The sequence below is a fragment of the Ailuropoda melanoleuca genome, chromosome 8, assembly GCF_002007445.2.
Source record: "Ailuropoda melanoleuca isolate Jingjing chromosome 8, ASM200744v2, whole genome shotgun sequence".
NCBI lineage: Eukaryota > Metazoa > Chordata > Mammalia > Carnivora > Ursidae > Ailuropoda > Ailuropoda melanoleuca.
Window position 1 is genome coordinate 56,764,331 of NC_048225.1, and position 16,544 is coordinate 56,780,874.

A 16,544-nucleotide genomic window follows, 5' to 3' on the forward strand; every position below is an offset into this window, starting at 1 on the left:
ATGGCCACATCAGCCTCCAATATCACCTCAACCCATCCAGCAGTCTTTGTGTTGATGGGGATCCCAGGCCTGGAGCACCTACATAACTGGATCTCCATTCCATTCTGCTCAGCCTATACTTTAGCCTTGCTAGGCAACTGCACCCTCCTCTTCATTATTCAGGCTGATGCAGCCCTCCACGAGCCCATGTACTTCTTTCTGGCCATGTTGGCAGCCATTGCTGGTCCTCTCTTCTACAACACTTCCCAAAATGTTAGCTATTTTTTGGTTCAGAGATCGGGAGATCAGCTTCTATGGCTGTCTGGTGCAGATGTTCTTTCTCCATTCCTTCTCTATCATGGAGTCAGCAGTGCTGCTGGCTATGGCCTTTGACCGCTATGTGGCCATCTATAAGCCACTGCACTACACTACGGTGCTGACTGGGCCCCTTATTGCCAAGATTGGCATGGCTGCTGTGGCTCGGGCTGTGACACTAATGACTCCACTTCCCTTTCTGCTCAAACGCTTCCACTACTGCCGAGGCCCCATGATTGCCCACTGCTACTGTGAGCACATGGCTGTGGTAAGGCTGGCCTGTGGGGATACTCGCTTCAACAATATCTATGGCATTGCTGTGGCCACGTTTATAGTGGTGTTGGACCTGCTGTTTTGTTATCTTGTCTTATATCTTTATCCTTCGGGCGGTACTACAGCTTGCCTCTCAGGAAGCCCGCTACAAAGCCTTTGGGACATGTGTGTCTCACATAGGTGCAATCTTAGCCTTTTACACACCTGTGGTCATCTCCTCAGTCATGCACCGTGTGGCTCGCCGGGCTGCCCCTCATGTCCACATACTCTTTGCTAATTTCTATCTGCTCTTCCCACCCATGATCAACCCCATCATCTATGGCATCAGGACCAAGCAGATTCGTGAGCGAGTCTTAGGACTATTCCCAAGAAAGGATGCATAAGTGTAAAGTGAGGGACAGGTGGAGAAAGAGTGGGACAGATTGAATGCTGGAATGGGGGCAGGAGTATGAGAAGAAGTTGAAGGATGCCAGAGTTTCCATGTATAATGAGAAAAACTAAATGATGTACTGGTATAATGAAAAAAACTAAATGATGTCCTGGAACTCAGTCACGTCTGATCAGGATTCATAGTGCTGTGTCGTTTGGTAGCCTTGGATTCAAACTGCTGACTTTGCTGTCTTCTCAAAGAGCCCACTCTATCAAAAGGCATGACAAAGGCTTGACCCACTCCTCTTTTGGTAACATCATCTAAAGTCAACAAGATGCTTTCAAGTTCATTTTCTAAGACTGTGAGAATCTGAGTTTCTATCCAGAGTCACTGGGATCAGGACCTTGGGAAGGACCAAAATTTCATCTGAGGCAAGAGTACCTATACAGTCTGAAAGCTGATGTCCAGTCTCTGGCTAAACACTACCAGTTTTGAGGAGCTCATGATCTTCCAGCACTACAGCTGTGTTCCAAGTCAGTTTTGCTTGTTAAAATTCATTTCTTCGATTGAGTCAGCTTATGTATTCTTTTACTTCTTTTGACCACTATGTTCTCGTGGTCAATCCCTTTCATTAAACATTTTGGGTAAAACATGGCCTCTGACATTTTGTTATACATCACGCAACACTTTCTTTGCACATAGATGTAGCTTATGTTTTCACCAAGAATGTGACTTCTTTGTTTACTTGGTAATCCAGTCACAAAACATTGAGTACCAAATCTGTGCTGGGTGCTGAGAATATGTATTTTGTTAAGGTGGGTGTGATCCACTTATGTCTGTGTCCCAAGATGAAGAAGGAAATGTGAAACACAATGGGTTGTGGTCTCTCACCTGCCCATCGTGAGGCCCAGTATCATGAAAGAAATAGGAAGTAAAAGCAGATAGGAGAGGGGGATATGGACCTGTATTCTTTTTCTTTTGTTCTACCTGATGTAAACTTACATACTAGAAAATTCCCTTAATGTTAATCCTGACAACTAGAATTTTTGTGGTCACACAAACCCTCATATACCATCTTCCATAAATGCATTCTTTTATTTTGTGACTCCCTCTTTTCCTCAGACTACTGTTCAGAAATTATATATCTCTATCTTATTTTGACTTCATTTCTGTCTCTGTTTCTACATATCTGTCTCTACATATTATTTAGCTTTGAAAGAATCTGAGCCTGTGCCAGATGTGGTATGGAAGGTTGGGAGTTTCAAAGAGGGGAGGCTGTAGCAAGAACCCAGGGTCTTATGCTTATTTCCCATCTCTGCTTTTATAATTCCCTCTGATACCAAAACATAGACACATACACACACACACACACACACACACACACACACACACACACACGGAAATTATGTTCTACCTTTAGTTCTCATATGGTTAAAACCTCTTGTTTCTTGTGAGCATAGTTGGGACAGGTGGAAAGTGTAAAAACAGCAAATACTAACAACCCAAACAGAGTAGCATACCTTGAAAGAAGCTATTTCCAAAACAGAGGTCTTCTTCTCCTCCTGATTACTTACATAAGGAATGTCAATATTAGGCCTGCACTGAAAGCAACACTAAGGTAGCTCTTCAGGTGGCAGGAAAATGAGCCAGCTAGAAACAGAATTGCAGGAGGGATTGAAAACCACCAGAAAAGCTAAATATGTAGATAAATATAAATGAATATGGACTGTACAAGAGATGGAAGAGCAAATGGAATTGAGTTGAAGCATTCTAATATATATTTTTTATTATTAATACTATTATTTGTTTAGGTAATTTTTTAAATTTATCTATTTTTTATTATGATATATTAGTCACCATACCATACATCATTAGTTTTTAAAGTAGTGCTCCATGATTCATTGTTTGCGTATTCTATCAGTGACTTCTAAAGCAGTTATCTAAGCTATGGTCATTCCCTACTCCATGTTCTTATCCCTGCAGAGTGGAGTCAAGGGGCAAAGTTTGCCCCCCTTCACACCCTGTCTACTTTTTCTGTCTCTTGTCTGGATGTTCAGACTGTTAGCTATATTCTATCAATTAAGCCTATCACTCAGACTCCCTGACCATGGCTCTAGACTTGTTTCCTACAAGCATGACTTGTTTAACTCAATAGTGTGTCCTCTGTTCCATCATCAGACTTCTCTCAATTGAAAGCTGGTTTTATTTTCTGTCTTGTCTGCAATTTTCCCAACACTAACTTTGGCCACATTAGGGTCTTAGTCAGGTTCTATTAATATAGTCTGTATCTCTTCAGCCTTGGTGTGCTTGGCTAATTTAAGCTCCAAATTTAAAGGTGTTATGTAGAGAGATGCCTGGGTGGCTTAGTCGGTTGAGCATCCAGCTCTTGATTTCGGGTTAGGTCACGATCTTATGGTCCTGGGTCAAGCCCCAAGTCAGGCTCTGTGCTCAATGGAGAGTCTGCTTGAGATTCTTTTTCTCCTATCCTCTCCATTTCCCTCTGTACCCCCACCCCCGGCTCATGCTCACGCTCCCTAAAATAAATCTTAAAAAAAAAAGGTGTCACGTAGAAATCTCACTTTGTCTCAACATTGTATGTGATCATCCATTATGCCGAGTCCACACTACCCCAAGGCCAACAGTTAGGAAAGATAAAGTTAGATCCAGTATACTTCTACCAAAAGGGAATAGATATAATTGGGATATAGTGCTTTGAGATTGCTTTTAAATCATAACCTGCCTGGGGCACCTGGGTGGCTCAGTCATTAAGCATCTGTCTTCTGCTCAGGGCATGATCCCAGAGTCCTGGGATCAAGCCCCGTATTGGGCTCCCTGCTCCAGTGGGGGCCTGCTTCTTCCTCTCCCACTCTCCCTGCTTGTTTTCCCTCTCTCGCTGGCTGTCTCTCTCTGTCAAATAAGTAAATAAAATCTTAAAAAAAAATCATAACCTGCCAAAACTAAATTATGAAGAAATGCCTAAGCGTAACTTGTGTGAAGATTGAATCAGTAATCAAAACCTCCCATTAAAGAAAAACTCAGAAACAGAGGAGGGCTGCATTGGTGAATTCTACCAATATTTAAGGAATTAACATTACTCCTTCTCAAATTTGTGAAAAACAAAAACAAAAAACCACCAACAAAACAAAAACCCCAAAAACCACTGAATCAGAGGGAGCACTTTTGGACTCATTTTATGAGGCCAGCATTACCCTGATACCAAAGCCAGACAAAGATATCACAAGAAAATGAGGCTAATATCCCTGATGAGTATAAATGTGAAAATCCTCAAAAAAACACTAACAAATTAAATCCAACAACACATTAAAAGGATCATACATCACAACCAGGTGGGATTTAACTCTGGGAATTTTGTATATATATAAATCAATTAATGATATGCCACATTAACAGTATCATGGATAAAAGAAACATCATATGATCACTTCAATAGATGCAGGAAAAGCATTTGAAAGAATTTAATATCTTTCCATGATAACATCAAGTCAGGACTAGAAGGAATACACATCAATTTGACAAAGACTATATATGAAAAGTCTATAACATTCTCAATGTGAAAAACTGAAAGCTTTTCTTCCAAAATCAGGAACAAGGCAAGAATGTTCACTCTTGCTACTTCTATTTAACATTTAATTGCTTTGGCTAGGACTTCAGTACTACAAAAAAATAAAAGGCATCCAAATTGTGAAGGAAGAAGTAAAATTATCCTTTTGTCAGTGACAAATCTAATATATAATAAATCCCAGAGACTCCATAAAGTATTGTTAGAACTTAAACAACTAAAACAAACTTACGGCAGTAAGTTTGCAGGATACAAAAACCAAGATACAAATATTAGTTTTGTTTCTATATACTAAGTGTCTTGAGATTAGGACAAAAATCCCATGTACAATAGCACCAAAAAGAACAAAACACTTAGGAATAAACTTATGAGGTGAAAGATTTAAATACTGAAAACTACAAAATATCATTGAAAGAAATTAAACAAGGCACAGACAAATGGAAAGACCTCTCATGTTCATGGATTGGAAGACTTATTAAAATGTCCACTCTACCCAAAGCAACTTACAGATTCAATGCACCTCTCTAAAAACCACAAAGACATTTTACAGAGATAGAAAAAGATTCTACAATTCACACAGAACTACAAAATGCCATGAATAGACCAATCCTGGGAAAGAAGAACAAAGCTGGAGTCAGCACACTTCTTGATCTCAAAATATATTAATAAGCTATAGTTAATCAAAATGGTATGGAACTGACATAAATATAGATATATAAACCAATAGAACAAAAAGAAAACCCAGAAATAAATCCACATGTATGATCAATTGATCCTTGACAAGGGTGTCAAGAATACACCCTTGCTCTTCAGCAAATAGTGTAGGGAAAACTGGGCACCGATATAAGAAGGGACTTGTATCCTTATCTTACAGCATATACAAAAATCAGCTCAAAATGGATTAAAGACTTAAACATAAAACCTGAAGCTATAAAATTCCTGAAAACATGGAGGAAAATCTTCATGACACTGGTCTTGGCAATGATTTCATAGACAGGACACTTAGAGGAAACAAAAGCAAGTCAACAAGTGGGACTACATCAGATTAAAAAGCTTCTGCACAACAAAGGAAATAGTCAACAATAAAAAGGCAACTATGGAATGGAAGAAAATATTTGCAAGCCATATATTTGATAGGGGGTTAATCTCTAAAACATAAGGAACTCCTATAACTCAATATAAAAACTAATAACCCCATTTTTATTTATTTTATTTTTTAAAGATTTTATTTATTTATTTGACAGAGAGAGAGACAGCCAGTGAGAGAGGGAACACAAGCAGGGGGAGTGGGAGAGGAAGAAGCAGGCTCCTAGCGGAGGAGCCTGATGTGGGGCTCGATCCCAGAACGCCGGGATCACGCCCTGAGCCGAAGGCAGACGCTTAACCCCTGTGCCACCCAGGCACCCCAATAACCCCATTTTAAAATGGGCTAAGGACTTGAATAGACATTTCCTCAAAGAAGACATTCAAATGTCAAACAAGTATATGAAAAAATGTTTGTTGTCACTAATTGTTAGGTGATACCTCATTATGGTTCTGATTTGCGCTTCCCTCACACCTGTCAGATTGGCTATTCTCAAAAAAAAGATAAGTTCTGGAGAAGAGCACACTGGAGAAATTGAAATTCCTGCATAGAACTACCATGATCTAGCACTTCTTGGTATATATCCAAAAGAATTGAAATCAGGATCTCGAAAAAATATTGGCACTCCCACATTTGTTGCAGCACTATTCACAATGACTAAGATGTGGAAAAAAGCCTAAAAGTCCATCAACACATGAACAGATAAAGAAAATGTGGTTTGCATATTTCATGAAATACTGGTCAGCCTTAAAAAAGACATTCTGCAATATGCAACAATATGAATGGACCTTGAGGATATTATGCTTTGAAATAAGCCAGACCCAGAAAGAGAAATACTGCAGGATTCCACTAATATGAAGTATATAAAATAGTCAAATTCATAAAATCAAGGACTAGAATTATGGTTACCAGGAATTGGGGGGGCAGGGAATGGGGAGTTATTAGGCATAAAGTTTTGGTTAAGATGAATCTGTACAAAAACTGTACCTATAATCAATAATGTATTATACACTAAAAATTTGTTAAGAACACTTAATATGAGAGCTATCCTCTTATCACAAGACAAACTAAGACAAAATTTAAAAAGCATCTTTCAAAATTAAAGTATTATGGAAAATTATAGTAGGCAAAGTCCATGGCAGAACCTGGTATAAACTAGTTTCCTTTTCAGATCTTTGAAAAATAACATTGAGGTCAGTCGTAGGTAGAGTATCACTCTTTATTATTTATAAATGTGTGGTAATTATTAAGAAGTAATCACATCATCATCAACATCATAATGGCTTCTTGATTATATAGTTAGTGATCTATTCTTCCTGTGGTTTAGGAACAATTGGGATTATTTCCATTTTAGAGTTAAGGAAACAGATCTGAGATCAGGGAAGTGTCATTCCAAAATTACAAGCTGGAAATCAATGCCTAGCTTCAGCCAATATGAAACACGTATGCAAAATAAGATCTATCAGATAATTTTGCTTGGTTAGGGTGGAGTTCCTGCCCTTCTAGGTCACAGTCAGGAATTGGTTGCAGCTGATACATTTTAATGAGGCTATCTTTATTAGAAGACACTGCAAGGAGAGGGTAGAGGTAAGCAGAAGCATATTAAAGACCAAGGCACAAGCAAGATCTACCTGAAGTCCTCAGTGTCTGGAGAGTTAAGCATAGTCCCTGGGAGGTATGATTTGTACCACAAAAGAGGAAGGGGCAAGGGCTGCAGGAAACTCCAGGGGTGGGAGCCCTGGGTTAGGGGAGTCCCCTTGTGTTAATCCCTAGAGAAGAGGCCAGAGCCTTCCATGAGCCCCTGAGGACCCTCTCAAGTGCAGCAGTTTCTGCTTCTACAACCTTTTCTGAGGAGATCAGAGGCTTGCAAAGATAAAGCCAGCTGCTCCCTTCCCAGCTCTCTCCTTCTCAAACTCAAACTCCACTAAAGTTGCATGAAGCTAATGGTCTGGGCCAAGAATTCTACCTCAGAATAAGAACTGGGAAGAGAGCTGGACTAAGGGAAACAAGAAAGAGGTGACAGGTGTGGAGAGTGAGAAAGAATAAGGGCACTCTCAATCTCCTCCTACAGCTATTCTTGGTCCTAGGCATCAGCTCCCTGCTCTCTCCCCAATTCCTTTATTGCCTCTATTTTGGCTCAACTGAGGACGTAGAAGTCCTAACAGTCCAACCCAAATATTTTGTCTACAAACTCCAGAAACTCCCTCCACTACAGAGGATGACTGTTTCTTTTCTATGCCAGACACTAGTTCACCTCCAAGAAGTTTGGCTGATTATTTCTTCATGGACCCTATCACTTCTCACCTATCATTGCTTCTCCCAAACTTGCCAGTGTCCCTGTCCCAATTAGGAGGCTTCTGCATTAGTCAAGAGAGAAAAAATGAGGCCTGAACTAGAAAGATACAAGGAGAGGTAAGAAATATATATTTTTGAATAATGATGTGTTCATTGAAACATGCTGGTTCAACCACTGTCTAATGGTCTCTTCTTTCTAGGGAATGAGTATTAAGGGAAAAGATAGGAGCCATTTATTTTGGCATTATTTTTTATAATAGTCTTTAAAATGACCTCTGCCACCGTGTAAGCTCTACAGGAAATCATTTTGCAATGCCATTTCAAAAATATGGAGACAAAATAATCTTTGCAATAAGAATATGGTTTTGGAAATTCAAGATTTTAAAACAAAGAAATAAGAGAAAACAAATGTGATTCTTTCCTGCTCTTTTTGAAACAGACCCACATGAGGTATTATGATAGAGACTGTACAATAGAGATTGATACAATAGAGACTTGTTTTAGAAGTGTGCTTAGATCATCACAACAGTGCAAACTTTGACTCTTGCTTAATGATCATCAGCAACGACTTTATAATGGTAATCACCTTCTCATGCTCCTCTGTAATAAAAACTCACATTCTGCTATATCCCCTATGAATTCAATCATTTTATACATCAATATTTATACTTGGAAATAAATTTTTAAATCTTGTAAACAAAATATGTGAGCATGTCTACAAATTTGAGTCTATATGCTTGAAATTCCATAGATAAAAATATCCATAATCTTCAAAATCTTCTACTATATTCCTAGACCAGGCAGACAGATACTTTGTAAAATTTTATTTTCCCCCCCATTTTTCCGAGTTCCAAGTTCTTCCAGAGTTGCAGATGGGGTAATCATCCTGGCCCCTTTTGAGTGGTACAAAGGGATACATTTCTTACAGGTTCTTCTCCCACAAGCCACATCCTTAAAGGACCTTAGGTCAGTGACTTTCTTTCTCTGGGTCTCAGTCTTTCAAATCCATCATTCTGATATCTTTTTAAGATATATTTATTGCAAGCATTAACTGAATATTTTCTGTGTATGGAGACCCATCTAAGCACTTTTGGGAGAAAAAATAGACAAGTTCTGTGGTCTACTGTGGACATTTTGGCTCTTGAAACAGTACAGACAGGTTAAAATATTCACTACCAAACGGGTTCCTGGGTTCTGGATAGTAGGGGAAGATAACTGGGTCCATTTATGCTCCTACTCTGAGATTCTGATTCTGACAGAGGTATGTTTTTGATGAGCTACAACAGAAATAGGGTTCATGCACTGTTGGATACCCTGTGTTTGGGGGAAGAAATGGGATAGAACAGATAACTTTCTTTGTGTGAGGAAGGGTGGTCAGGTCACAGGGTCATCAGTTATGCCCAGAAGGTAGAGAGTAAGCCAGAAGAATGTAGAGACTAAGAGGTAAAGTGAATTATGTTTGGTTTTGTGTATTTACTGAGGGTGAAGATGCAACAGGTATGTGAGAACATTAATCGTTTATAGAGTGTCTGTTACGTAGCAGGCACTGTCCTTGGCACTTCTGAAGGCATGCTAGTGAAAAATGAAAAAAGTTCCTGCTGTCGTAAGTTTGTTTCCTACAAAGCCAAGAGCTTAACCTGGCAAAGAAGTGCAAATATTAAAAACACATGGAAAAATCCTCTCCAATGAGATTTGGATTTTATTCTGATGCATGTAACCAAGCCTGGTGTAGCTTTCTTAGAATTTCTATCCTGACTCAATGTTAAATTAGGATATAGCCAACTATTCTGGGCTTGGATAGGATAGGGAGGTCTGAAAGTGAGATGACCTATTTTCCAGTAGTCTGGTTGTTCATGCTTCATTTGGTGAAATAGTTAACACTTACCATATATGCCAGAGGTTACGGTTATAGAAGTGAATAAGGCACAGTCTCTTCACTCCACAATATGCCTGGTATTTGTAGAAGGATAGAAACTGGAGAACAAAAACAGAAATCTGTACACTTGTTAGGCATTTTTTTTTCCAGTCGTGAGAGATAATAGTGGCTTGAATCATGTGGAGGTTAATTAGATTGGAGTAAGCAACTTTCTGGTTAATTGTGGAGGTTGACCCAATTGGACCTGTTGATAGACTGAATCAAGGATGATTTGATTTTAGGTTGAGCATCTGGTTGGAGAGGATATTATGTCCTGAGATATGGAATGCATATGAAAATTTATGCCTTGATAGTGGGTTGAGATATCTGTGACTGCTACATGGAGATATCAAATAGTTGGATACATTAGCCTGCTGTTTAGAGGGAAAGATAGGGAAATTTATATTCAAGGTTTTAGGATCTGATAACCAAATTAATGGTAAGTAAGTAGAACACCTAGAAAAAGGACTATGTTCAAAGATTGTTCCAAAGCAATATTTTCCTTTCTCTCCTATATTTTAAGGCTCCTTGTCACTGGATAATTCTGTTCCATTTAAAAACATGCCATTTCCCCCTTCCTTCTTAAAAACAATTGAACATTCACACATACACCCCCACAAACATGCATACAAACAAGCACAGGCACAAATAGCCTCTTTACTATACTTCCCTCTGCAGCCAGTGTCCCATTTACTGTTGGCCTTTGTAGCAAGCCTCCTCAGAAGGAGCCATATTAACTGACTTCAGTTCCTTCCCACACCGTCCCCCTCCCCAACTAACTCAATCAAAACAGGTGTTGTCTCCCTCTATTTTAGAAAAATTTCTTACCAAGGTATCTAACCACTGCATTTCTAAACATAAGGGCAGTTCTGTTTTGGAATTATTTGACTCACCAGTAGCATTAAACATGGTAATAGGTCCCTCCTCCTTGATGCATTAATTATATTCAATAGCCTATCAAGAAAGAGATATTCTGGAAACGTTGACAGGTTGCCATTCTCAGTCTCTTTTGCTGACTCTTCCTCAACTCCTTACCCCAACTCCTTTTCTACCCTGGTTCTTAATGTTGGGATTGAGCCCTTTGTTCTCTGTTCCTTATGAACACTTGCTATCTTGGTGATCTCAGTCTTATAGATATTATCTGTTCCCAATGATCCCAAGTTTACATCAGCAAGCAAAGTCTCTCAAACTCCAGTCTTATATAAACAAAAGTGTCAACACGTTCACTTAGATTTCTGATAGATCTCTTAAACAACATACCCAAAGTTAACATCTTGATCCCCTCCTCCACAACCTTCCCCCACCTCAGTTGAGAACAATTCCTTTTATTGGTGTTTAAGCCAAATCTCTCCCTGCCATCTTTGACTCCCTTTTCTCTCACAACCTGCATTTAATCTGTCAGAGTCCATGGCTCTTTTCTCAAATATATCCAAAATTGGATTGCTTCTCACCACTAACAGGGCCATCCTGCTTCTTAACTAACATTCTCCCTTCCCTAATCTCTGGAATAGCCCCCAAAGTCTTTTCTGCTTTTACCCTTACACTTTCATGTAATTCTCATCATAGAGGCTAGAAGAAACTTACAATTTGTCAAATATGTCATTTCGTTGCTCTAAAGATGTCTGAGAGAAATGAGCATTTGCCAAGTTCTACAAAGGGCCACAAGGCCCTGTGTGGTCCAGCCCCATCTTTATGGCCTCTATATATCTCTCACTCATTCACATCATCTAGCTACTTTGGCCTGGTAGCCAAGTTTTGAACATTAGGCATATTTCTGTCTTAGAACATTTTTTTCTGACTGTTCCCTTTGCTTAGAGTTTGTCACTAGGGGCTATTTCTCTGTATTTTTCATCTCTTACGCCTCACTTCCTCTCATTTGCCTTTTTGTTCTGGTGAATGCTGTGACAACCACAGGTATAGCCTTAGTGCAGGTATACCTGACTTCACCTTACTCAGCTGCATCTTGCCCCTGGACTTCTCTGTTCCATTTCACGAGGCAACTGAAGTAGACTGCTCAGCTACCCTGGTGCATGTGTGAACCTGAAGTACGAAGAAATTAACACCCTCCGGGTGAACTCTTGCCCTGGGTGGAGTGGAAACCAGTGGATAAATACACCCCTGTTTCATGTCTCGAGTATACAATTCTGAGGTGCCTTCTACATGGTTCTTCCTGTGGGACCGGACACAGTAGATCAACAATATTACCCAGCTCAGTAATGCACACCTGGATAGGATTCTTAGCTTTCCTGTTTCATTCTTTCATCCCATTCTTGCTCCTCATTATTTTCCCCCCAAAATTACCTGTATGGAACCTCTTCTACCTTTTAAAAAGAGACTAGAAACCAAGCTATTTTCTTACCTCATTCAATCTTGGCTCAAATTCCCTTCCCGATGAGGCCTAACCTGATCTCTTTATTTAAAATTTTATTTAAAATTTATTTATTTAAATTGCCACATTCTCCCTCTCCCACCTTCAGGATTTCTTCTCACCTTCCTTTTTAAAATAATATCTTCTATTATACTATGTAACTTACTAATTAAGTTATTATTCTTTTCAAACCTTTAGTAAATGTGTTCTATGAAGGCATCAGCCTGTTTCGTTTTTAGATTTATCCTTAACTTAGTAAAAATATTTACCCTTCCTGAAACTTATTGAATATATTTACTAAATGTTTTGTGAATATAAACTTGAACAGAGTTCACTGAGCCCTGAAGAAATTCAATATTCAATATTCAGAGGTAAGGCAGAAACAGGAGACTGAAATGACAAGCTAAGGAAGATGGAAATAGTAGCATCAATGTACCCAAGAGTAAAGAGGGTTTTAAAAAGGAGACCATTGTCAATTCAGATAAAAGTTGCTGACAAGTCAAATTGCGTGAAAGCAGGTAAGTTACAATGGCACCATCATTATGGAGGCCTTTGGTGGTGCTGATGAAAGCAGTTTCAGGGAAGTAATGAGAAAGGAATACAGATTGGAATGTTTGATTACTAAATGATATTTGACAGAAGGTTGATACAGAATATAAGCATTTTCTATATGTTTTCTGAGAAGAGAAGCAGAGATTTGAAGTAATAGGATGTAAGATCAAAGAAGGGAGAATATTAATTTTTTTAAGAGTGTAGTTCTATGGAGGAAGAGAAATATATATTTAAATGACAAATAAGGCTCAGCAAACACTAATTGAACAAAAGGATTTTATACATAATCCCATTTATTACCTTCCCCTAAAATCTCACATAAAAGCAGGGCATTGCTATTCCTCATCTATAAAGGGGGAAACCGGGGCTTGGAGATATGGGATTTGTGCAAGGTCACACAACTAGGATAAGTAAAAGTCACTTGATCCAAGAACTTCAGGTTTTAAAATTTTTTCTGTATTGCATGGAAAGAAATTAGTTTTTAATTTGGATATGCTGAGTGTGTGTTACTTATTAGGCATTCAGATAGGAGCAATACAGCCTAGTTATTTAGGACACTGGAATTGGAGAAAGCTAGAACTCAAACTCAGCTGCCTAACTTTTAACTATGATACCTTAGACATATTAAGTTTTTGGAAATTGATTTTTTAGATTGAAAAGAGACCAAGTTTTTTCAGAACTTACTTTGTTCAGTTATATGGGAAATGTTTTAAATATTATCTCAATGCTTACAAAAACCACATTACCTGGATCCCATAAGAGAAAAGAGATTGCATAAAAAGGGCAACTCCAATGCTTAATGATTTGAAAAAAGAGAAATGAACTAGAGGGAAAGATAAAAATTAAGAATAAAGGGCATTTGTTATGGAAGCCAGATATCAGTCTTGCTAAAGATGAGAGTTCTCCTCATTTCATCAAATGAAGAAGCTGGGAGATGAGTGGAGGGAGAGTCACATGAATATGGAGTTTAACATGAATTTAGATGGAGAACCAAAAGACACAGCTCCTTATTTTCTCAGGAAGCTGGAGGCAGGGCTGTACTTAGAGATTTGTGGAGGTGGAAAGGACCCGAAAGATATATTCCATGAACACAGAAAACACTACCTTTCTCCATTCCTTTATGTACATGTCTTGTGATATCAATTCTAATGATGTTTAATGTTCTATCTACTCAATGAAATTCAAAGTTTCTTGAGGAGAGAAAATATGGATTATGCCTATCCAAGTCTATGAGGATTACTAACTAATTTTGTTTAAGGTATTGCAATGGGAACAAGAGTGAATTCTCCTAAGAAGAAATATATATAATGGTGAAGGGGCCCTGTAAAAACGGACAAGGAAAATTTCTACAAACCATGACTGCCTCCAATATTACCACAACCCATCCAGCTTTCTTTTTGCTGGTAGGAATTCCAGGTTTGGAGCACCTGCATGTCTGGATCTCCATTCCATTCTGCTTTGCCTATACTCTGGCCCTGCTAGGCAACTGCACCCTCCTCTTCATTATTCAGGCTGATGCAGCCCTCCACGAGCCCATGTACTTCTTTCTGGCCATGTTGGCAGCCATTGATCGTCCTCTCTTCTACAACACTTCCCAAAATGTTAGCTATTTTTTGGTTCAGAGATCGGGAGATCAGCTTCTATGGCTGTCTGGTGCAGATGTTCTTTCTCCATTCCTTCTCTATCATGGAGTCAGCAGTGCTGCTGGCTATGGCCTTTGACCGCTATGTGGCCATCTGTAAGCCACTGCACTACACTACAGTGCTGACCGGGCCCCTTATCGCCAAGATTGGCATGGCTGCTGTGGCTCGGGCTGTGACACTAATGACTCCACTTCCCTTTCTGCTCAAACGCTTCCACTACTGCCGAGGCCCCATGATTGCCCACTGCTACTGTGAGCACATGGCTGTGGTAAGGCTGGCCTGTGGGGATACTCGCTTCAACAATATCTATGGCATTGCTGTGGCCATGTTTATAGTGGTGTTGGACCTGCTTGTTTGTTATCTTGTCTTATATCTTTATCCTTCGGGCGGTACTACAGCTTGCCTCTCAGGAAGCCCGCTACAAAGCCTTTGGGACATGTGTGTCTCATGTAGGTGCCATCTTGTCCACCTACACACCTGTGGTCATCTCCTCAGTCATGCACCGTGTGGCCCGCCGGGCTGCCCCTCATGTCCACATACTCCTTGCTATTTTCTATCTTCTTTTTCCACCCATGATCAACCCCATCATCTATGGTGTCAAGACCAAGCAGATTCGTGATCATGTGCTCAGTCTATTCCGGAGAAAGAATGTGTAGATGCATACTGTCTTCTTTACCTACCAGTTTAGTATTGAGTGGATGTTGGATTGAGGTGGAGAATAAACATCTTAAGTAGGAAAACTGTAATCTCCATGTTTGGCAATTCTCTAGTATGATAAAGAAAATAAAGTTTTATTCCTCACAGATCCAGTCAGATCAAACTTTGGCCTGTCTGATAGCAGAGATTTGACCTTCCTTTTCTCATAGACTCATCACATGATTAAGGAAAACAAAGCAGCTTCCAAAATGCTTTTGTCCTCTAGGTGAAAGACAACAGGAATATTGGCTGAGATTGGCACAAGAAGGTAAGGTTTTGGTGAACTCTTCATCTAGACTATGAATGAGGAATTGAACCACAGATTTTGTGACCCAAAGGCCAACACCACTTCTAGTACTAAAACTGCTTCCATATCTTTTCTAAATGGCATCCAGTCCTCTGCCACTCTATTAGCCTACTGCCACCCAATGTTACTGGCTCTACATTTGGATAGATCCACTTTAAACAAAAGGATATTTCTATTTATTTGAGAGAGAGAGAGAGAGAGAGAGAGGGAGAGAGAGGAAGCGGGGGGAGACGAGGGGCAGAGGGGGAGGGAGTCCCAAGCAGGCTCAGCACAGAGCCCAATGCTGGGCTCTATCCCACAATCCCAAGACCCTGAGACCATGACCTGAGTTGAAACTGAGTCGGATGCTTAACTGACTGTGCCACCCAGGAGCCCCTGAATAGCTACACTTCTAAGCAGACTTATTTCTTCCATTAAGTCAGTAGGAGTCAGCAAAGAAGTCCAAGGAACTAAGAGCCAATTCCTTTGTTGAACCTTAGCAAAGGAGTCTTCTGACATCTCTTTATGTAAATTTATATCACCTAACTTTTCATGTGCATATGTATTTTTTCTCAAAAAAAAAAAACCCTTAGTAATATTTATTGAATGAAGAGCTGAATACCATCTTTGAGCTACGTATAATGGAAACAAAGATTAATACCCTTTCCTCTTGAAGTTGAGACTTCTGAAGCTAAAGAAGTTAAAATATATAGTTGTAGTAGATTGTATTATTGTTCACAGATATTTACTCTCTCATCCCTCTATCATGAAAGCGGAATTTTCTCACTCTTGGAATGTTAAATCTTGCTATGCGACTTTCTTCAGCCAATAGATGTTGAGTGATCTTAAAATATTCCACAATAATCACAAACTTCAAAATGTGTTCTGGTAGCTTGGCGTAGTCTGTCTTGCTTTTTGCCTGTGTTAAAAGACCGAGCATGTCCCAGGACAGAATTTTTCCTTCAGCCTAGACCAAGATCCTCTGACTATTCCCTGAGCCTACCCAAACTCTTGTTTGGTATTCCTCAGTAGAGATGGGGCACTGTGCATGGTAGATTAGATTACTATTCAAAAAATAGTGTAAAACCTCACTGACTATGGGGTTGGCCATCTGCACCACTTTGGTCAATGGGGCATTAGCAGATGTGATGCAAGCAGAGACGTGAAATTTGCTTGTGCAATGGGGCT

General features: G+C 39.5%; 2 protein-coding genes across 2 annotated transcripts; both read left to right on the top strand.

Moving 5' to 3' along the window:
• Positions 1 to 950, top strand: LOC100474588 (olfactory receptor 52K1). The gene is given in 3 exon segments (XM_002928573.4): positions 1 to 218; positions 220 to 646; positions 648 to 950. Coding segments are annotated over 3 exon segments (948 nt in total).
• Positions 951 to 14,086: 13,136 nt separating this feature from the next.
• LOC100478110 (olfactory receptor 52K1) lies at positions 14,087 to 15,030 on the top strand. Its single transcript, XM_002928585.2, is given in 3 exon segments — positions 14,087 to 14,301; positions 14,303 to 14,729; positions 14,731 to 15,030. Coding segments are annotated over 3 exon segments (942 nt in total).
• The last annotated feature ends 1,514 nt before the right edge of the window (positions 15,031 to 16,544 follow it).